Consider the following 23031-nt stretch of genomic DNA (forward strand, 5'->3'; position numbering starts at 1 on the left):
GTGAATTTTCTGGATGTAAATTAAACCTTGATTTTAAAAAGTAAATGTATAACTTCTTTGTTCTTATTATTCGAATACATTTCGTTTTTGAAAAACAAAGCCATTTTAAGTTTCCTAACATATGGCGAGCCTCAGCCAAAAATATCACAAATAATAGTTGGGCGAAACTTCTAGACTGACCATTCTGAACTCTTTCCAAGCTCTTCCCTCAAGGACATTTCTCTCCTCAGAGTTTTCCGGTATAGATCTGATTGTAGCCTTCAGGATTATAGTCACCCGTTAAGAATGGCTCAGAATCTTTACTATTTCTCCCTTAGGTTAATATAACACAAACTGAAGAGCGAGAACCTTTCTGTGATTTTTTTCAAATGCCCCTGAACCCTAGTCCCATTTGAATGTTTGGGAAGGGCTCAGCAATGATGAAATACACACAAATTAAATATGTCTGGAATGACCACATTTTCCTGGTACTTTATGGAATCGTGAGGTTTCAAAAACCACCAGTCCAGATCAGATTTTCCTTGTTTGTCAATGAATATGGAATGTGGGGTGGAATCATAGAATCACAGAATGTTCAAGCTGGAAGACTCCTAAGAGTTCATCTAGTCCAATTCTTTATTTTACAGAATCAAAAGCTTCATTGCCTGCTGGCCATTATCTGGTAACTTCAGGCACTCTCTGATCTCACATTCCTTGGGTTCCATCCAGACCCCCGGTCTGAGATCCACTGTGCTCCTAGAGAAATGCATTCCACTTGGATAAAGTAAAACAAAAGCCCAGCCACCTATTCTACCAGCAGACAGGGGTATAAATATGCAGTTCTGAGGGTGCATCAGCGATCAGCTATGCTACGGTTCATTAAAATGAGGCTTATTTAAGTAGCCCTTGGGTTTTCCCCAAAGGTCATGCATTTGGGTTCCTTTAAGGTTTTTGTTGGTCCCAGTAGATAAAGACTCTTGATTTATTTTATTTGTTTGTTGAAATTTAACTGCAGTTCAGGCTGAATATCCTGGATGTAGGGAAGTCTGATCCTCTTAAACACGTATCTTCAAGTCTACTTTACCTCATTTGTCCTCAGAAAATTTCTGTAAAGGGAGTTCAATGCTCTCTCTCAAAAAAAAAAAAAAAAACAAAATGCACGGTTAGGTTTTCTGCTGCTCTTGGCGTCTCAAAAATAAAGTTTATGGCAAAACTACAGAACCGCCAAGGTTTGGAGTTCTCACTACTGAGGATGATTGGGTGATATTTGAGAAGGTAGAGTCTCAGCTGGAGGGAAACAAGGCCATTCGGCTCAGTTGTTTATTTCCCTTCCTCTCCATGAGTTTATTAGGAGAAGCTTCTGGGTCCTCAGTATATTTATCTGTTTAATTTCATTGCAATGACGTCTCCCCAACATGAATTGTTGCTTTTAATTTTTCTCTCTCTTAACAGCCAAATGCAGGAGGTTAATCCTGTTCCTGCTGTCCCTCATCTGTCTTTTGGGGACCAGCGAAGTCACTATCTCTGGGCATAAACTTCTCCTTGAACTGAAGTGACTAAAGCTCCAGTGTATGGGACCTCTGGTTGCTGAGAAAAAATCATGTATTTTGTCACCAGGGTACATGGAAGGGCTAAAGAGTTAGAGCGATTGAGGCTCACTGTTTTTACTGTTTTCTTTCTTTATCTTCCTATTGTGAGACTGTGGAGAGCTTCCTGTCTGACGAGAAACACTCTCGGTAGAGCGTGCATGGGGGCCTGGGCAGGGATTGCCAGAAGAGAGCACTTGTATTTCTCTGGATGCTCTTATGCTGACCATTTACTCTTCTGAGATCCCTTTTGGAATTCTTCCCTCACACACTTCTCTAACGCCTCTATTGCGCTCTGGTCCGTTGGTCAGAGCCAGGGGGGATGTGAATGTCCTACCAGCAGTTCTCGTGAGTAGTCCCAGCCATTCTCTGTCACCCAGGTTCAAGGCCCCACCTCACTCTCCACAATCATGTTCCCAAGACATGGCCTCATTTTCTGAGTTCTTTTAAGGGGCTGGTTTAATCTGATAGGTAAATGGGAGGTAAGGAACACTTGGAGATTTTAACAGCAGCCATCTAGAGACTGTCAATGTGCTATTGCTCTCTGACTTCAAGGAAAGTCTCTCAGGGCAAATCTGGGAGAGCCGAGGACGGCATCCCACCTGGTGTGACGCTCCCTTGCCTACCTGGCTTGGAGCCGCCTGTACATAGCCTTGTTCCAGCACAGTGAGACTTAGACCCTGCTCTTGGACCCCGCACGTGGCTTCCTCTTTTTATTCAGCCTTTCATGTCTGCATGGACATCTCATTATCCCCAGGGGACATCAGCAGTGGTGGGGCTCTTCCGGTTAGTGTTGCTTGTGAATAAGCCTCCCAACTCACAGAAGAGGACAAATTCCCATTAAGAGAACAAGTTTTCAGGCTTCCCTGGTGGTGCAGTGGTTGAGAGTCCGCCTCCCGATGCAGGGGACACGGGTTCGTGCCCCCGTCTGGCAAGATCCTACATGTCGCGGAGCGGCTAAGCCCGTGAGCCATGGCCGCTGAGCCTGCGTGTCTGGAGCCTGTGCTCCGCAGCGGGAGAGGTCACAACAGTGAGAGGCCCACCTACGGCGAAAGAAAGAACAAAAACAAGCTTTTGCAACATGTATCCAATTCCCAACGCCACTTGGACTATACTTGACTCAACCTTAGGGAAAATGAAAGTAGAGACAAGAAGTTGTTTATTAAACATTAAGAAAGTTAAAAAGTAGCTGTTTATTAGCATGTTTGTCTCCCTTTCCACCTCCTCATGAAGAAAGGAGCAACATTTATATGACAGCAGCACGCACCTAGATGCAAGGAACTCTATCTAATGAAAATTCTGGGCTCCAGGGTGAGCTGCTGGGAGCATCCTGAGTGGCTCAGATGCAGGCCTTCAAGGCAGGCGACGGACACGGTGGTGCTTACTCTGTGGTGGAAGACCTGGAAAAAAGCATTGGTTGCATATTTGTAACCCTTGGCTAATAAATCCCAGTCAGCAGAGGCTGAACTGAACACCACACAGGCAGCAGACCATCAGCTTGCTTCTCATGAATGCAAAGATGCCAGCAGAATCAGGCCTTGTCTTTTCATGTAAACCAGCAGCTAATTTCCCCCCTTAATTAGTTACAACGTAGCTGATGCAAAACAAAGGATTTTGTTATTTTCTATACAAACTGGTGCTGGAATCCTAGAATTTCTTAGTGTGTCATTAAGCATTTTCTAAAAAACAAGCTCGAAGGTCAGAACATTCAGAGATTTTCTAGTGGAGACTGTTGGTTACCCGTGCTTTCAGGTTTCTTGAAAGAAGGCGTGATGACAGAAGGATATGTTCCATTTCCCCCAAGTCCTGTCCCTATGTTGTAATAACTACAATTACATTATAGTTGTTAGTTATTGTTATATTGCTATAATTACTACCAATGCAAAAAGTTGGTGTTTTGGAGTTGGCAGAATTTGGAATATATAGAGTCTTCAATGGAGGTCCTTGCTAGGATTAGAGGAAAGAAAAAAGAGATTCATAAGGTAAAATTTCAGAATATTACCACTTGGAAGGGCTTTCGGGGTCTTTTTGTCTAGCAGTTCCTAAACTGTGCTCAGTAGAATACTAGTTCTGAGAAATGATATTAGAAAATAGGGTTCCAAGATCATATATGCTTGGGAAACATGGCACTCTATTTCTTCTCCTCACAGTGCAACTTAAAATATTTATAATCCCTGAGGAGTCCTAAAATGAAAAAAAAAAAACAACTTTATTTTAATGCAGAATTTCCCACTTTTGTTTGATCATGCAGTATCTCAATATCTCTTGCCTCTTTTTTTTTTAAAACACTTATGGAGACCAAAGCCATAAAGTTGCACAGCTAATTGGTGGCAAACCCCGCTCTCATGATTCTCAGGCTCCAGATCATTACACAACTTGCTAAGGTTTGTGACTTACTCCCTCCGTGACTCACAACTGAGGACTTGTATCCGGGCTATGTGTCTGTGGTCTGTGCTAAGATTCTGGTTTGCTAAGTTATTCTTCTGAATCTAATGATGTTTGGGTGATTCCCCAGAACATTCTGAGGAGGAGGCGAAAGCAGCCTGTGCATGGAACTCATTGATGAGCTGTTGAAGGTTGCAGTATGTCTGAGCTTCTGCATCTGGGAGGGCTTTGGTCCTGCTGCCCACAGGTGAATGCAGGGAAAGATCACCGGGCTGTAGTCAAGGCCAGGCCAAGGCAAGTCAGTGAAGCAGTAACATGTGCCTTCAGAGAAGTTCTTTTTTCATTTTATTTATTGATCCCTTCACTTCCCCAGTGCGTTTTAATAAAAATTCTGCTCTGGGAGCTTTTATTCATACTAAAGTGTAAATGATTGATAACTATAATTAAAGTGTTACCTATTTCATAGGGACTTACATTCTAACCTAAACCCCATGCTAAAGAAATAAAATTCTGAGAGTGCATCTTGAGATAAGTAAGTAGGTTGGGGAGAATTTATAGGAGGGTACATGGAATCTGAAAACCATGTAAGGTAGATAAATATCTATTCTGTGTTTGAATTTGAATAAGGATAGCCTGGGCTCCAAAAATACACATTTCTAGTCTTATTCAATATAATACACATGCCTTGACATTTTAAGATTTCTGATAAGGTACCTCTTTTCACAGGATAGATTAGCCTTGGTGGGTCCTTAGGCAGCTGGTGCCTTGACTGTTCTACTACTCAAGGAGGTGAGTGAGCATGCTCAGTGCTGCTTGGTCCTACACACCCATCCATTCATTCTGTAATAGTGGGTAGCTGTCATGTATCAGGCCTGGGATGAGGACCCAGGGACACAGAGAGACCTAAGTCATGGCTTTTGCCCTCAAGGAGATTTACTTTCAAGAGAGATCCTTAATGTGTTATGTAAACAGATAATGATAACCTAATAATTTCTATCATGGAGGTATGTACCAGCAATGGTGAAAGTGGGTCTCTTTGTCAAGGTGTTTTGAGCTCCCTTGATAAAGTTAATTCTATTTGATAGGCACTTCTGTAGAACTCCAAATTCATGCCATTCTTCACACCCTTAATTTAGACCAAAGTCATGGGTAGTACTTAAAACATAGATCCTTTGCCTGCATGATGTGTGTGTGCAGTAAAAAAGCAAGGCCCCATCATAAATGGCACAAGCTTTTAAGGTGATGTGTATGTTTAGGTTCGTCTGAAGTCTTTTGTTATTGGAGAGAACTAACACATGAACTTAGGGAAAACTGTGATTTTGAAACATAGTAAGAATTACTTAGCCAGCAACTTCTGAGTAACATGCAATAGGAAAGAAAGCCATTACTATTATTATTATTATTTTAGCAGAAGGGTAGCATTTAGTGAAGTCATTAGGCCCTGACATTTCAGCTTCTTTGAAGCTATCCATGCAACGAAGATACCAACATATTAGCCAAGCACATCAGGAAGTATTGACACAGGAGGAGTCGTCTTAACTTTCTTCACTGGGGCTTTGTGGAGCATCTCAATTATGTAAAATCCTGGATGGGGGATGCCGGTGGTGACCAGTGCCCCCAGGAGTTATGCAATGTGGGGACAGTACCCTGGCTGTGAGTGTCTTGGTTTACTCCATGTCCTTCCTTCCATACAGCACTTTGTGAATTCATAGAGCATTGGGTTAAACAATAGAACTGCAGAGCTATAAATGACATGGACTCTCTCTGAGAAGCAGTAGTGGGACAGTTGAATGCTCAGTCTTAGAAGCAGACACATTTGGTTTTGAACTTTGGCTAGCTGTGTGACCTGTGAAATGTGGAAAGTAACACCCAATGCATTGTGAGATCATGCAGGCTAATTCTATGAATTTTAGAACCTGGCACAGTATAAATGTACAAATAACTGTAAATTTTCGCTGTAACCTTATCTCCGATCCCACCATTTTAAAAAACATTTATGAGTCAGCAATGTGAAATGACTTGTCCAAAGTCTCTTGGCTGGCCAGTAACAGTCAGAAGTAATTTAATGCTGACCTTATCGGAACCCTGGGATTTGCTCAATAGAGTTTTATGTTTTAAGCCACCTTTCAACACATCCATAGAGTAAGGCTTCATTTGGGGTTCTGGTTCTCCTCCTGCTGCCTTTCGCTCTTTCACTGTGACACACTTTTTGCAAACATTTCAATAGTTTTGACGTGGAAGTTTTTGAACTCTTAGCCTTCATATTCTGTTTTTCACAGCCTGTTGTCCACAGAGCGAAACCCACAGTGCATCGTGTTATTACTCAACCCAGATTCTCTGGAATCCCGTTTTCTATTTCTGTCTGTGAGCTTCCTTCTTCTGTGTGTTGGGTTTTCTTCTAACACTCCTCACTTGCAACTCCCTTCTGGAGTCTTCTATGTGCAGACAGCCTGCAGTGCCCGGGATTGATGTTCCCTGTCCCCACCATTCCCCTGAACCTTCAGCCAGTGGGTGTATCTGCGGGAATAGGAAAACCCGGCCCTTGTGCCTCTGGTTGGCACAAACTCTGAAGTGTAATTTATCTTCCAGAGGTCCCTTTACAGGTCAGGCTGGAGATTGGCTTTGCCTAAAATCCCACTTTGCTTGGCTGCACCCCCTTCCCTGTCCAGCTTCCTCAGGGTCTGCCTCTGGAACCCCAGGCTTGCTTTTACTCACCTACTGTCGATAAAGAAAAGCCTTACTTGAGAACAAGCCATCTTCTGTTTTACATATACATTTTCTCATTCTAGAAACCATTTATAGAGAACGGAGTGACTTGCTGTCTCAATGAGATCACATACGTAAAAGCTCTTTGTACACTGTAGAAGCTATAGAAATGTGGGTTATTATTACTGAAATATGTAATTTTGAGTTAGGGAAGAGAAATCTGACCTGCAAAGTCTATATCACAGTTTCCTTTTCTCAGCTTTCGACTGCATGGGAAGTTTCTATTTCCATTTTGAACCCTGTGGTTCTTCTGATGCCCTGCCTTGCTGCTGACTGTATTGGGCTAGGGTGTAGTTTTCTCAGAGTAAGGGCTGCAGGACCGGATGTCTAGTGCATCTAGGGCTAGGTGTAGAGCGTGTCATGTGAAGGTTGTAGATTATCCATTTTTTCATAATACTTAATATACCTTTATTCTTTAATTTATGCTAGGTCTTAGTATATGAGAGTTTGTAACAGTATATAGTACTTCATTATAATTGTCAATTGTTTTTCTTATCTAACTCCCTTCATGTTCAGGAGAAAGGATAATTTAGTCCTTAAGTTGAAAACAACAAATGAACAAGGAAAAACAAGCTTACTACAAGAAGACTATTTCTCTGCTACATGTATCGATATAAAACTTTGTCCAGTTTTTCTGCTTCATGCCCTCATTTAATGACTGCAATAGCAAATATTTTTCTGTTAAAAAGTTCAAAAGAAATTAAGAAGTTTGTTTTTGCTGTAGATTCTCTGTGGTTTCTGAAGCCCCCCAACACCTCTTCCCATTGTATTTGTAGTGGTTTCATTGGGATGGGGGGTAGGCTGGAAGTTCTCCATTTGCAGGCATTACTGGGCCAGACTCTGTCCTGTATTCCCATAACACGCCACATGCTTTGAATAATAAATGTGCTCTTTAGTAGCGCTTGCAGGAGTAGATGCTGAAACCTCAAGCCAGTCATTTTTCTTCTATATAATAATGGGTTTTTTTGTTTTGTTTTGTTTTTCTTTTTGAGGTACGTGGGCCTCTCACTGTTGTGGCCTCTCCCATTGTGGAGCACAGGCTCCGGACGCGCAGGCTTAGCAGCCATGGCTCACGGGCCTAGCCGCTCCGCGGCATGTGGGATCTTCCCAGACCGGGGCACGAACCCATGTCCCCTGCACCAGCAGGCGGACTCTCAATCACTGCGCCACCAGGGAAGCCCCTATAATAATGGTTTTAATACGCGCAACCAGTGACAGAGTTCGAGGTAGGGCCACCTACTCCCAGCCTACCATCCTGTTCTTCCCTGGCCATAACCAGGAGCTCCAGATTGCAGAGATTCTGATAAGTGAATTTGAGGGTAACCACTTATTTTCACAGATGGCCCACTTCAAAATTTACCTCTGGTTTAGAGTTGGTTGGGAGAGATTTGCAGACCACAACAAGCTGGGGAACCACGACAAGACACCATTGCCTTGGAGGTCCCAGGCACAAGCCCCAGGAGTGCCTGGCCATGTGGACTTGGGCAGAGGGCCTGTGAAGGCTACAAGTGACACTGAGCACATGAGCGACTCCCAGCCCAGTGCAGTAGGTTTTTCTTTCTTTCCCAGTGTTTATCCGATTGCAAACTCTGTACTTTTTTTTTTTTTTTTTTTTTTGCGGTACGCGGGCCTCTCACTGCTGTGGCCTCTCCCGCTGCGGAGCACAGGCTCCGGACGCACAGGCTCAGCGGCCATGGCTCCCGGGCCCAGCCGTTCCGCGGCACGTGGGATCCTCCCGGACCAGGGCACAAACCCACGTCCCCTACATCGGCAGGTGGACTCTCAACCACTGCACCACCAGGGAAGCCCCAAACTCTGTACTCTTATTTGAACAATTGCTATACTTACTCTCAGTACACCAAAATGTGAGGTTCCTGAGTAATCCAGTTGACACCAATTAAAAAAAAAATCATTGTTGAAATATATAATTGTTATATTGGTGAAAATATGAAGAATAAAATGATTCTATTTCTGACAACCCCAGTTCATCTTTTCTCTCTTTTTGAGCTTATAATTCTGGCTTTAAATCCCAGATCAGGGTTCCCTACCAAAGCGTACTGTCTCTGTTTGTGCCTGAATAGCTCAGAATAGTTTTTTCAGTATAGTGGAGAATTCCCTTATTTCATCCAAAGGATTATAAGAACTAAATGTGTATCTTGTTGCTGAACTATAGATCCTTAAAAGCCAGTTTGGGTTTGCTGTGACTTATCTGAGGTTTTTCACTGCTGCCAACTCCACCCTTATTTTCTGCATATTCTCAGAAGTGAATGTTTTAGGAGAGTGCACATGCCATGAACACTCCTTGGATGGGCTTGTCTCACAGCCCCTGGGCATCCTGAAATCCTCAAAGAAAACTGTTTTTGAACTGCATGAGTAGATTTTACTGAATTAGGTTCTGATTTCTTGATGAAGAATCTCATCTGTATTGTATTTGCCATAAGCAAAGCAACTGGTACGATTTCGATACACGCCCGGACTGCAGGCTATGTGATATTGGCTTTTAGGTAAGTCAGGATTGAAATATCACATCTGCCCACAGAGGTATACCTGACTCCAAGCTCTTGGCACAAAGCTTGATTAATCAATTAGAAAGATGGTGGCCAGGGGACTGCAGACACTTGTAGACCATTGTGGGCAACCTGAAGCCATAAGCCAACATGTAGCCATTTCATCCTGGTTTGCACTTTCTCATATGAGTTGATAGAAATTCATGACATGTTTCATCTAGTAGTCCAAAGCCATATGCACATGCCTCAACTCTTACTCATGGTCAGCCTGATGGCCCCAGCTTGCTGCTTGAAAGAAGAGTCAATAGAAGTTTCTGCTCCTACATGTAGGTCTAGGTTTACAGGCTGTAATGGGTTGGCTTCAGAGGGGCCTGCCCCATTCTGGCTCCCTCGCTTTCTTTATAGGTTTATCATGGATTCTGGGGAAAAAATAAGCCTTTCCTCATGCTCAGCAACACCACTAGGTCTTCAACAGCACAGCACTGCTCTCTCTGCTTAGTGAAGTGTTGAGGGAGGCCTAGAGGAAAGATGGAAGGGTGTCCTTGGAGACAGTAGTAAGCCCCATATCTAGTTGGAGGCCTTAGGTGATCTTCCAGTATCGGTGTTTCCCTTGAGAAAAGTGAGCATGCTGGACACCCTCCTGCAAGAGGCAAGATGGACAGTGGAGAAAGATAGATAGATATACTCGGTTCACACTCTGGTTCTACCATTTGCAGCTCTTAGACCTTGTGCCACTTTCCCAGCATCTCTAAAATGAGGCAAGTGATATTTACCTTGTAAAGATATTAGGATTAAAGATAGCATATATAGAGCATGAAATTTTCCAATGTGATGGCTATTATTATTATTACCTACCCCATTGTATTTGTGTTAGAAACTGTGTACATCTAAGTAGCATCATACACTCATTTCTTGGAGTGTCTGTCTTTTGGGTAACTGATGTTTCGTTTACATCAATATCTCCTGTTACCTTTAAAGAGAGAAGTGCATGCAAAAATGAATTTAGATGCAATTCTTTTGCCTATTATTTGGAGTGTGGTTCAGCCAATATTTTTTTGATCTTGAGTTATGTTTGTTAAGTCTATTTTGTGCCAGGCAATGTGCCATGTGCTGGGAATACAGGAATGGTTGGGTGCCTCTGTCTGCCAAGTGCCATTAATTCTGGTGGGAGGGGAGACAGAGACAGACACAGAACACTTCAAAGCAATTTGATCAGTGCTATGCACAGCGTGTGGCAGATACTGTTCGGTGCCTCCCCAGGAACTTCTTCCTCTTTGTAGTTGACAGAAGGCTAATTTTGTTCAGGCTGGTACGGTTTCTAGCTAAATTCTCACCTCCCTAGGTTCCCTTCATGCCAGGTATGGTTGGGTGATGGAGATCTGATGGGTGGGACACAGAGAGGTGTGATGGGGATTCCGATGGAGCTGTTGTCTGGACAAATGGGGATTATCACAGAGGGCACCGGCCTGCCCCCCTTTTCCTACTTTGAACATAAGCATAATGTCCAATGATGCAGCAGCCATCTTAAAAAAATAAAATTGTGTATATTTAAGGGCTACATCACGATGTTTTGATACACATATACATAGTGAAGTGATTATTACAGTCAAGTTAATTATGGGTCAAGTTGTTATGGGTCACCTTACACAGTTAGCATAATTGTTTTTTGCTGTCAGAGCACCTGAAATCTACTCTCTTAGCAAATTTCCAGTGTACAGTACAGTGTTATTAACTATAGTTATCATGTTGGACATTATATCTGTAGACCAGTTCATCCTACATAACTGCAACTTTGTACCCTTTGACCAATGTCTCCTCATCCACCCTTGCTTTCCTGCCCTTGGTAGCCAACATTATACTCTCTGCTTCTATGTGGATGCCACACATAAGTGAGATCATGCAGTATTTTTCTTTCTGTGTCTGCCTTACTTCACTTGGCATAATGTCCTCCAGGTTCATCTATATTGTTGCAAATGACAGGATTTCCTTCCTTTTTAAGGCTGAATAATCTTCTATTGTATATACAGATATACACCACAACTTCTTTTTTTTTAATTTAATTTTTTTTGTGTTTCTGCTTTATAACAAAGTGAATCAGTTATACATACACATATGTTCCCATATCACCACAACTTCTTTATCCATTCTTCCATCGATCAGCAATCATCTTTTTTTCTTTTTTTAAATTTATTTATTTATTTATTTATTTATGGCTGTGTTGGGTCTTCGTTTCTGTGCGAGGGCTTTCTCTAGTTGTGGCAAGCGGGGGCCACTCTTCATCGTGGTGCACGGGCCTCTCACTGTCGCGGCCTTTCTTGTTGCGGATCACAGGCTCCAGACGCGCAGGCTCAGTAGTTGTGGCTCACAGGCCCAGTTGCTCTGCGGCATGTGGGATCTTCCCAGACCAGGGCTCGAACCCATGTCCTCTGCATTGGCAGGCAGATTCTCAACCACTGCACCACCAGGGAAGCCCCAGCAACCATCTTTTGACCATGAAAGAGAAAAGCATGAGGGGAAAGGTAAGAGAATTCCAGAGATGGTAGTCCTGATGTCACTGAGCTTCTGAATCGATCACAGCTGCCATCTAGATCCAAAATCTTATTAGGTGAGAGAAGTACATCTGTATCTGTTGGAGCTGCTATAAAGTAGGTTTTCTGTTACTTGCCACCAAAGACATTCCTAAACAAGACAGCTCTCATTGGTGTGAAGATAAGAGGTGATACTTCTTGCAGATTACTAAGTAGCTGAGAGGAAGTGCTATGGCTCCAGACAGAAAACCTGCCCTCTATTGCCTGGAAAGAGTGCTTGGCAAAAACCTCTCAACATGGAGATTCTCATCTGCCACCTATACTTCAGAACGGTACTCAGGCTGTAATCGAGAGAGACAAAAAACTTGGGCAGACCTTCTTCCTGTGAGATTCCATTCCAATTTGAGGCATGTTCCCCCACAGTCTTCCATGAACTAAAGACAGTCTGTAAGCAAGGGCCAAACTAGTCAGTATGTCACCTGAGTGACCTTGTGTGCTGAGGGACCTAGGTCAGGAACTCACAGTTTCCTCTGATTTAGATCACACCAGAGCCCTCCACAGTCTACATTTCAGGTTAAACCCTTGCCACATTTTTCAGAAACAGGGGCTTAGAAACCCTGACTGTGGCTGGATTCACAGATATGCAGCTGTCGAGACTAACAGACTAGTAGACAGTCTTTTTGCTGCCCTCGCAACTCCCAAAGAGATACCTGCTTTTTCCAGTATTCACTTTTCTCTCTCTGTCTCGCCCTTTTCTTTCTCAGACACAATTTGAGAGTCTCACAGATGGCTTTGGGGAAGATAACTGCTTGTTCTCAAACATGCTGCTGGGAAACACATTCCTGCTCCTTCCCTTCCTCTCTCAGAGTCCTTGGCCGGCCTTGGCCCTGTCTCCAGGAGATCATGACACTGCAGCCTCGCTCTGCAAGTTCCCATACCTTTCAGCAGTCCTACTGACAACCTGAGCTGCTGGCATTTACATTCTTCTTCTAAGTAGCTTGGCAAATAGGAGCCTTTGCCTCTCTGTTTTAGAAGCCCGACTTTTCGTTTCTGGGCTGAAGGGAGCATTCAGTGTTATGCCCATGAACCCACAGACCTCAGGGAATGTTTCCACTCCTTCCTCCCATGCCTACCTGTATCACCAAGGTGTGGCTCAAGGTGCAAAACCAGCCACCATGGAGTAAGCTGGTTTAAACTGGAGTCCCATTTGTGGGATGTTGAGACAGGACAAGTTGGGTGCCCATAAGGCATGAGCTGGCATGGAAGGGCTAGAAGAGAAGGTTGGGGACCCATGAAGATGCTGTGTCTATGATCCAGAATAAGGTCAGGCACAGTTTGAGTTCCCAGGTTAAGTTTTGATGGATTGGAGGCAGGTGAGGAGACCATAAAGAAATCCATTTAAAGTTAATCTAGATGTCGTCAAAAATTAAAATGAACATTGGGATTAAAGGCAAGTGACATCTGACATTCAGAAGAGACCAGGGATGTATTAAAACATGGTTTTGTCTTTGGGTTTCCAAAGGCCCCAATATAAGTGGAAACTGCCCCTGATTAAGATTTATTTCTGCTTTTGCCCTAAATTTTATTTTATGTATCCTTCTGAGTTGTTGTTTCTTCACTGATTACTGGGGGATATATATATATGTTCTTCTAAGTGTTGTTTTGAAGCTCATGTGAATTGATGGTTTTGAAGGAAATTTACAGTCTCACAAGTTAATTTCTATTTTTCTTCTTCCCTCCCTTCCTCCCTTCCTCCCTTCTCTCCTTCCATCTCTCTTTATCTTTCTACCTCTTTGTCTCCTCCTCTTCTTCCCTTCCACTAGAATCAATACCCAGAACCAAATAAGAAAAGTCAGTCATAAAACAAGAGGCAGAAAGGCAAAGCCCAGGGAGACACAAGTCAATACCCCCTTCCAAACATTGCATTATTGGGGTGGAGAGGGAGTAGAGCTGCTTAAAGCCTTAGACTGTGATGTATTTTTGGTTACTTTTGCCTTTGTAGACTTTTAGGGAACCAACTCTCTGCTTTCAGACTCCACAGGGTAGACACACTCCATGTATTTCCCTCCTATCTCTTCTTTGGGAGGGAGACTAGAATCCAAATGTGAGAACTGAGACCCCTGGACATCAGAGAATGGACAGGTGCATTCTCTGGGAAGGTGAGGTTACATATACCTAGAACTTAATTTTAGGGCTTTAGAGGATAAGGGCACATGGCGCTAATGTTCATCAATATCCACTTCTGGATACACAAGGACTACAATCCCACGCCCTTGGAAGTCGGGCGTTGCCTAGAAGTGACTAGAGGTGGCCAATGAAACATGAGCAGGAGTGACATGTGTCACTCATAGTCCCTATGACTGGGGTGGGACTCTCCTGCTCTCTCCCGCACTGTGCAAGCCTGGACTGCAGTGTCACCACACGAGGGACAGTTGCCAGACTGCAGAGGATTTTTGGGTAGGCAAGAGGTCAACCTTCGTGGTGTTGGCTGGAGTAGCAGAGCCTACACGGAACAGTATGGGGCACGTGCAGAGAAGACTTTTGCTCTTCCCTTGGTGGCTCTCCTTACACTCTAAGCAGCCAAACGACTGCAGAGTGTCCCACTTCTCTTTTGTTTTTCTTCTGTCCTAAATCCAGAGTAGCGGCTGTGTGGAGGGTTGCAGCTGTCGGAACTGATGGGGGAAAATGGCCGCTCCTCTTCCCTTCGGAATTAGTCTTGTCACATAAGTGGTTTACACACTGGCGGTCTCCACAGACGCCAGGCATGTGTTCTCAGGTGCTTCCCCCATTCTCCATGCACCCCACCTCGTCTCCATCCCAACACGTAGACAGGAGCCATGGACACCCCGACAGAGCCGGGAGGTACTGTAATATTTCAGGAGACGCAGGTTCAGTTTGGAAACCGGCAGACCTGATGTGTACCACCCACACACCCAGCTGTTGCATGACTGATGTAGCCACAAGCAAAGAGAATCTGCAGAGCTATTTCCTGAAAGCGATGATGAATGTGGTTTTCTTTTTTTTTTCTCCCAGAGTATGAAAATAGTATATTTCAAGTGACTTAGAAAGGGATCAGATGCCTGAAAGGTAGTTTAAATTATTCCTGTGAGTTTGCTTACCATTGTGTCTTCCTTCTGCCTTTTTATCAATTATACACCACCTCTGAGGCTTTTAGAATTTGTATCACTGTCTCAAATGTGGATGTTATTTTGATTTTTATTTAATTGTGTATAGTCATATTTTAATGTAATTTTCCATAGAATTCTTTTAAAAACCTATTGCCATATTTTAAAAATATGTAAAATGTAATAAATGTATAGACTGATTGAAAGATGTTAGTATTTAAAACTTGACAAGTCTAAAAATGGAGCTTTTAAATACATATTACCAAAACGTACGTTGCCAGGAACATTTTGGCCCTTTATTACTTTTTTCTGTCTTTACCTGTACAACAGGGTAATGATAAGAAAAAGTGTTAGAGTATGCCAACATATCTAAGCCATTGGCTGTTAAGAAGTATTGATGGTCATTAAATTATCTAAAAATATAGAGCGAACTTACTGAAATCATTTTTAATTTTGTATTCATATTTATCTAAGAGATAGGAAAATTTTGTCAGGTTTGTTTTGTCTGAACTTACTCCATATAATAGGTTTTAAAGATTTGTATTTCTTCTTACTAACTAAATTGCATTTCTTTCTTTCTGGAACAAATTCTTAGCTCTACATTTCTGATCTGGAGAAAAAAATCTAAGTGGAAATCAAAGGACAGGGACCATTCTGAACTTGAGTATAACAAATGACAATTTATACTAGGTGTGATAACCCAGTATTGATTGTGGTGTATAAGCACACCCACTGTGGTAGGGTTTGGCTCAATCCTTGTTTATGTAGAATTGGAAGAAGTAAATGTACATCTCTGTGTCCAGTCCTCGTTTACTCAAATTTCATCTTTGGAAATTCAATCCTGATTCTTTAGGGTAAATTCCAGATGAAAATTTGACACAGAAATTAAGTTAAAACACAGATTTTGGCCAAACTCTAACTTAGCTGTGCTCAGCGTTTGTGGCTTTGATAGGAAACCTTGCCGGCACGTGTGTGGACAAGATTTGCCTTGGATCTAAGTGGTTGTCATGTACAGAACTGGAAATTACTTAGTCTATTAATGAACCCTCAAATTATTCACTGCAGGCATCTTTTGACTGGGGCTGCCAGTCGAGACTAAGAAAGCCCAAAGGGACCCTGAAATCTGTGAAATGAAGCACCCAACCACTTAGGCTGGAGGAGAGTCAAAGTGCAATAGTAGCATATGTCTCCACCTCTGTTTACCCTTGGAGAGTTTTCCAAGATTAGTACTTGTCTGAAGACTCTAAAGGAAAGATTGTCTAGCTTGTCTCAGTAGGAAGACTTGGTCTTGAAACTGTGATCTTTGGAGGCAGCTGAGATGGGGGGAGGAGGAAAATTGAAGGTTCTCATAAATGCAGCCATTCCTATCGCTCCTCTTAGGTCTCCTTACGCAGATGACTATCCATGGAATTATTTCTTCCACTGGTTTATTTTTCAGTGTCATAGACTGCAATACTTATTGAAAAACTTATTAGCAATAAGCTGACAATGAGCCTTTGAATATTTCAGTAATAGTCTTAATTAAGAGCAGTCCACACCAAAATTTTATAGATTCAAAAAGACTCCATTGACCTATGCCATTCAGCATTACTGCTGAATTGGAATAATGTATTTAAAGTAAGTGTACCAGTTAAGATAGGCTAAGTTATCTAAGTTATGCTTGGTAAGAACTCCAAAATTTTAGAAGTTTTAAACATTTGCTCACATTACAGGTCCATTGTAGGTTGGTTTTTGTGGGGGGGTGGGGCAGGGGATGATCTGTTCCTTGTCTTCCATCAGAAAACAGGATAGGAGAGGCTACATGTCTACACTGCCAGATTGTTAAGTCAACCCCCCCACCCGGCAGTTGAGGCAGGGCACAGATCATACACTGATTCTTAAAGCTTCCTCTTGGAAATAACACACCACTTCTGCTCACATTTCTTTGGCCAAAGTTATTTACATAGCTACACCTAAATTCAAGGGTACAGTATAACCCTACAAAAAATTCCCAGGAGAGCTAAAAATATTTGGTGAACACTGTTAATGACCACCAAACTGAACTTTAATTCATGCTAATCCACCTAAACCCAGCAAACGCTGAAGTGCATTTTACTCAGAAGTTCATCCAAGTCCTTGTGTCTCACAGAGACATCTAGAGGACATCTAGACTTCAACCTGTACTTCTGGAAAGTTGGCTTCTTCGTAGGCATGAAAATGAGCTTAGATGTAGCAGCAAAGTATAAAGGGGCAGATGATCAGCCAGCACTCAGAGTATCATTCTTTTGGGGGTGGGTATGTTGAGAGGGGGCCAGGGAATAAGCATGAACAAGAAGACAACTATGGTATAGTAAAAAAGAAGACAAACACTTGAAATCAAACCAGTTTTAAGCCCTAACTTGGCAATTTACTGTCTAATTAGTTATGTGTCCATTATTTATTCTCTAGAAGTCTTGAGTTTCCCTGCCCTGAAAGATAAAGAATCAAATGGATATTACATGTAATGTACTTCATGACTCATAAGTACTATATAACTGTCATAGAGAGAATAAGTTATTTGAGCCCTAGGCACGTCTGAACTATGTCCAGATTTTAATGACTCCTCGACTCTGTCTCAGAAAATAGAAATGGTATTTGGCATGGCATCAACCCATATCATTTTTATATGTCAGCAACTCTAATTCACAATCTACAAAATTTAATGGTAATAAAGATAATACTTTATAATGCTTTACAGAATTATTTCACACCATGACATCCAAAGCCCATTTCAGTTGCCGTCACTGAACAGAGAAAAAGACTCTAAGAAATGATGTGAGTAACAAATAAAGTAAGAGAGCAGGTAGCAAATCCTGCACAGAAAATGAACTGAACAGAAAATGAAGCCTCATTGGAGAAAGGCAAAGTAAAAAATAGACCAAAATGTAAGTTGCTATATCTTTACATTGGTTATGTATAAGCCTGTACAGTATGTACAAACTCCCTTCTTTATTATATCACTATATTTTGAATATTTAAGGACTCGTTGCTCTTCCAAAAAATAGTATTATGGGCTTACTAATTGAAAATTTAGGTTCTAGATATTTTTGGGATCATATTTAAAGCTTAAAGTCTGTCTTTGCTTCCTACCTCCCTCCCTCCCCTCTCTCCCTCCCTTCTTCCCTTCCTTCCTTCCTCCCTTCCTCCCTTCCTTCCTTCCTTCCTTCCTTCCTTCCTTCCTTCCTTCCTTCCTTCCTTCCTTCCTTCCTCCCTTCCTCCCTTCCTCCCTCCCTTCCTCCCTTCCTCCCTTCCTTCCTTCCTTCCTTCCTTCCTTCCTTCCTTCCTTTCCTCTCTCCCTCTCTCCCTCTGTCTCTTTGTTTCTTCTACATTAATTAACTATAGCTTTTATGTTTCAGATAAAGTACTGGTATTAGAGAAGTCAATGTTCTTATAATATTTTCCCTTCCCTAGAAGGATGCAAAAGCTAGAGAGAGTAATGAGGTGGAGGCTATAATACATGTATGAATAGAATGCTACAAGAACAAGAAAATAAGTGTCTGTGTTCAGGAGTTCAGGAAAGAATTCACACTGAATTTGACATTTCTCACTGTAAGAAAGAAAGGCAGGGAAAGAAGTTCTAGGTAGAAGAAGCAATTAGTGCTAAATGAGAATTATCATTATGCACCTTTAATATCAAGTGATTTAGAGTAGCCGAGGGCTTCCCTGGTGGCGCAGTGGTTGAGAGTCCGCCTGCCGATGCAGGGAACACGGGTTCGTGCCCTGGTCCGGGAAGATCCCACATGCCGCGGAGCGGCTGGGCCCGTGAGCCATGGCCGCTGAGCCTGCGCGTCCGGAGCCTGTGCTCCGCGGCGGGAGAGGCCACAGCAGTGAGAGGCCCGCATACCGCAAAAAAATAAAGTAGCCGAAATGCAGGATGTTTGGGGAGAGGTAAAATTACAAAGTAGGCAGGAGCCTGACCCTGGTGGTCTTCATAGGCCATGGCCAAGGAGTTTGTGGTGCATCCTAAGTGGACTTTAAATAGAGTGATGAAAAAAAGCTAACATTTTTATTTATGGAATATCCACATTATCTACAATTAGAAAAAATATTGTTTATTCTCAAGTTTATGAATTTGTGAATTACCGTGATGATCTATTTATTGGTATCTAAAATTAACTCCCTACTTTGGCTCATGTACGTGATCAAGATTATACCTACATCAAGTAGCAAATCTCCTGTCCTGATCTTAAAGTCACTTCACGAAAGTACCAGTCCCTATTAGGGAACCTCTTCCACATACCCAGGATTTTAACTCCAAAGCATTTGAGTATGATTCATTTCTTAGAGTAGTGCTTGATTTTCATGTAATCATTACAAACACACAGACATAGGAATGTCCTTGAGATTTCTCCATTGTGTAACCCAGTGCTGAAAGCTTTCAAAATAAATAGAGCTGGCATGCAATTTCTTTCCCTTTCTTATGCCATCTCAGTATGGCTAACAGTCTTAAGTTAATTTTTGATATTCAAAGAGCCGAAAGCTCTATGGTCTTAACTTTTGTTAAGTGAGTTCAATTTGTCCCACCTTATGATGATAAATACCTGTGGACAAGAGCAAGCGTAAACTAATGACCATGATCCAGAATGTATTAGCAAGCTGGAAACATTTCGGTCATTGTAGCTATATGCTTTAAACAACAACAAAAACAAACAAAAAAACCCCCAACAAACCCTCAGTTAATACATGCTCTCTTTTTTGTAACTGTAACATTTATGCAGGCTTTATAGGCTAGAATATGTTTATGGTATATTTAAATTTAATATAAGCTACAGTAATGGGGCATTTTATTTGGGGATGCAACCACAATCTTAATTATATGACTAAGACTCTAATATGTAATCTATATTTCACTGAAGATGAATAAGACCAATAAGATAGGTAGTGCCTTCTAAGTGAAAAAGCTAATGATTGTCCTTGGGTTCTGATGTCTCTGGGACACTATATGAGGTTCTGTAGAAGGGTAGATAAAAAGCAAAACTTGAAAAAAGGTCATTAGATTAAATGAGTAGAAAGGAAGCACTTGAGAGTGAAGTTTTAGTTGAGTTATAGGCAGGAGTCAGATAATAATGCTGTAGGATGATGAAGAAAGGATTAATATAATTTATTCTTATCTCTGTATACTCTTTACTGTACCTTTATCCTGTTCATGTTAAACCTTGGTTTCTTCTGGTCACAGCTGAAATACAAAATGGTTAATTCTTAGCATTTGAAATTCTAAGGTCTTGGAGCCTGGTTTACCATAATAGATGTGGAAAAATACTTGGCTAGTCAATTCACTCACTCCCCAACCCTCCTCACTACCCTCTCCTCCCGCGTCCCCCACCCCCACCCCTGCCACCTAGCCATGGGGAAAGAAGATAAAGACTCTAGATTGAAGGGGAATTTTCTGAGGTGAGCTGATTTTTTTTTTCTCCCTTAGGGACATTTGCTGGATCCTGGGAATTTTTCCCTTTGGGGAATTTAACTGATTAATGGCATGGTTGCAGATTGGGCTTAATTTAGGCATTAACCCACTCTAAGCAAAAAAAATAAATAAACTAGCAAAGTGTTGTTGTTCTTGTTGTTTTAGCAGTTGTAGGAGGTTAGAGAGACAAATTTGAAACTTTAGGGACTTCTTCAAATCCTTGGCTAATTTACCCCATATGACATTGTCTCAGTTCTAGAGATCTGCAGCAGCATTGGAGATAGTGAAGGAAGTCCAAAAGCTTCAAAAAGGCAAAATGAAATCTAAGCCATACCAGTGAGAGTGGGCCTGCCTTAGTCACTTCATTAAGTCTCTCAATCAAGACATTTGCTAGATCATTAAAAGGCCTAAAGTGGAGGCTGAAGAGCTGGGCTGGAAACTTATGAATGACAGAACTGGAAATCCTAAAGTATTTCATGATCAAGGATAAAGAGAACAATTTGACTATCAGTAAGCTGCAGATGGCCGTTCCCAAGGAAGTGGGCTGAAACAGATGTAAACTGATTCTTATTCTGCAATCCAGCTCTGACCGAAGTTAATTACTGATTAGATAGAATGATCATCATCTTACCTGAGATGCATAACAGAGGAAAAGGGGGGACCCTTTCTGGTTAAAGATAATATCATTCAGATTCTCTTCATTTCTTTTATACTCAATGTCTGACACACAATAAAATATTACTATACATGCAAAAAGACATGAAAATATGATTGATGGTCAAGAAAAAAAATGATGGAATCTAGTGGGAGACCAATAGATGATCCAGCTATCAGAGTTACCAACCAAGATCTTTGAAATAACTATGATTGATGTATTAAATAAATTAGAGAAGAATATGGGAAGAATATGTGAAAGTATGGAGAATTTCTTCAGCAAATTATACTCTGTAAAAAAAACCATAAACAATCTAAAATAGAAAAATATAATATCTAAAGTTAAGAACTCAGTGGGTGTTCTTTTTTTTTAATAAAAAAATTGTATTTACTTAGAAGCATTCAGAATGTCAACAAAACAGCTGCAACTTTTCTTTTTTTTGCCATTACAGAGTGGTATTCAGTTAACAGAACAGCAATTATTTCGTATAAGCTGCATCAGAGACAACTGAAGATGAAAAAATTACCATCCCCATATATAACTAATTTGTGCTGTGCACCAACAAGAACCTGCTTTAAATTTCCATGCCAATTTACAACCCCCATACTGTACCAGGCAAGGTTAGTGGCTATTGAAAATACCACCAGGACAGGGCTATCTAGAGACACATTCGGTAGTATGTTAACTATGCAAAAAAAGACTCTGTACAGCTTAAAAACAAATCTTACACAGCCTTACATTTCAATTTTTTTCTTTATAAGGAGTGAGTTGTGTACAGGGGGGTTAAATGCTTTATAGACAAGAAAAAAAGACTGTGCTAGAACCAACTGATTCATCATCATCATCTTCTTCATCTTCCTCCTCCTCCTCTTCATCTTCCTCCTCTTCCTTCTTTTTCTTGCTTCTTTCAGCCTTGACGACTCCCTTTTTTGCTGCATCAGGCTTCCCTTTAGCTCGGTATGCAACAGTATCCTTTTTGTGCTTTTCCTTCAGTTTAGCAGCCTTCTTCTCATAAGGCTGCTTGGCATCTGCAGCAGTGTTATTTCACATCTCTCCCAGTTTCTTTGCAACATCACCAATGGATAGGCCAGGATGTTCTCCTTTGATTCTTGGATGATACTCAGAACAAAACAAGAAAAAGGCCGAAGGAGGCCTCTTGGATGCATTGGGATCCTTGAACTTCTTTTTTGTTTCCCCTTTAGGAGGGATATAAGTTTTCATTTCTCTTTCATAACGGGCCTTGTCCGCCTTTGCCATGTCTTCAAACTTTCCTTTCTCTTTAGCAGACATGGTCTTCCACCTCTCTGAGCACTTCTTAGAAAACTCTGAGAAGTTGACAGAAACATCTGAGTGCTTCTTCTTGTGCTCCTCCCAGCAAGTTTGCACAAAGAATGCATATGATGACATTTTGCCTCTCGGCTTCTTAGGATCTCCTTTGCCCATGCTTAATTATTTTTCCTCCATGAGGCACAGAGTCGCCCAGTGCCCGTCCGGCTCTCACTTGCCCTGGTGCTGCCTCTATGGAGCTCAATGTACTGCAATCAGTGGGTGTTCTTAAGAGTAAATTAGTGAGAGAAGTATACAGAACATGTAGATTGAAAGACAAGTCACTAAAAGTATACAAAATTAAGCATGTAGAAAACATTAAAAAGGTGAATGAAGATATGTAGGATTATCTAAGGTCTAATGTACATATAATAGGAGTCACAAGAGGAAAAAGAGAAAATATGGGAAATCAGTATTTAAATTTTCTAAAACTGATGAAAGATGTCAACTGAAAGATTTAGAAAAGTCTGGGAATCGCAAGTTGAAGATAAACAAGACTATACCTAAGTATATTATAAAATCTGAAAATCAAGTACAAAGAGAAAAAACCTAAAATCAGCGCCTTAAAAAAATTTCTGAGAATGACATCTAACTTCTCAACAGAAATTATGGAAGCTAGAAGACAATAAAATGACATCTTTAAAATATTGAAAGAAGATAACTGCCAACTTATCATTTTATACCAAAAAATTATCCTTCAAAAGTGAAGATGATAGTTTTAGTCAAATGAAAAGTGAGGGAATTTGTCACCA

The 23031-nt window shown here is 41.5% G+C and overlaps 1 protein-coding gene across 1 annotated transcript; it reads right to left on the reverse strand.

Moving 5' to 3' along the window:
* Window positions 1-21791: 21791 nt before the first annotated feature.
* Window positions 21792-22484, reverse strand: LOC309822922 (high mobility group protein B1). Its single transcript, XM_082655010.1, has one exon. It carries the CDS (start codon window positions 22394-22396, stop codon window positions 21998-22000), a length of 399 nt encoding a protein of 132 aa, XP_082511136.1. The 5' UTR covers window positions 22397-22484; the 3' UTR covers window positions 21792-21997.
* Window positions 22485-23031: the final 547 nt, after the last annotated feature.

The sequence above is a fragment of the Grampus griseus genome (assembly GCF_964374135.1).
Source record: "Grampus griseus genome assembly, chromosome: 5".
Taxonomy (NCBI): Eukaryota; Metazoa; Chordata; class Mammalia; order Artiodactyla; family Delphinidae; genus Grampus; species Grampus griseus.

What these genes read in the sequence shown, in the direction of transcription:
- LOC309822922 (XM_082655010.1), bottom strand. Translation starts at nt 22,396, where the DNA reads ATGGGCAAAGGAGATCCTAAGAAGCCGAGAGGCAAAATGTCATCATAT.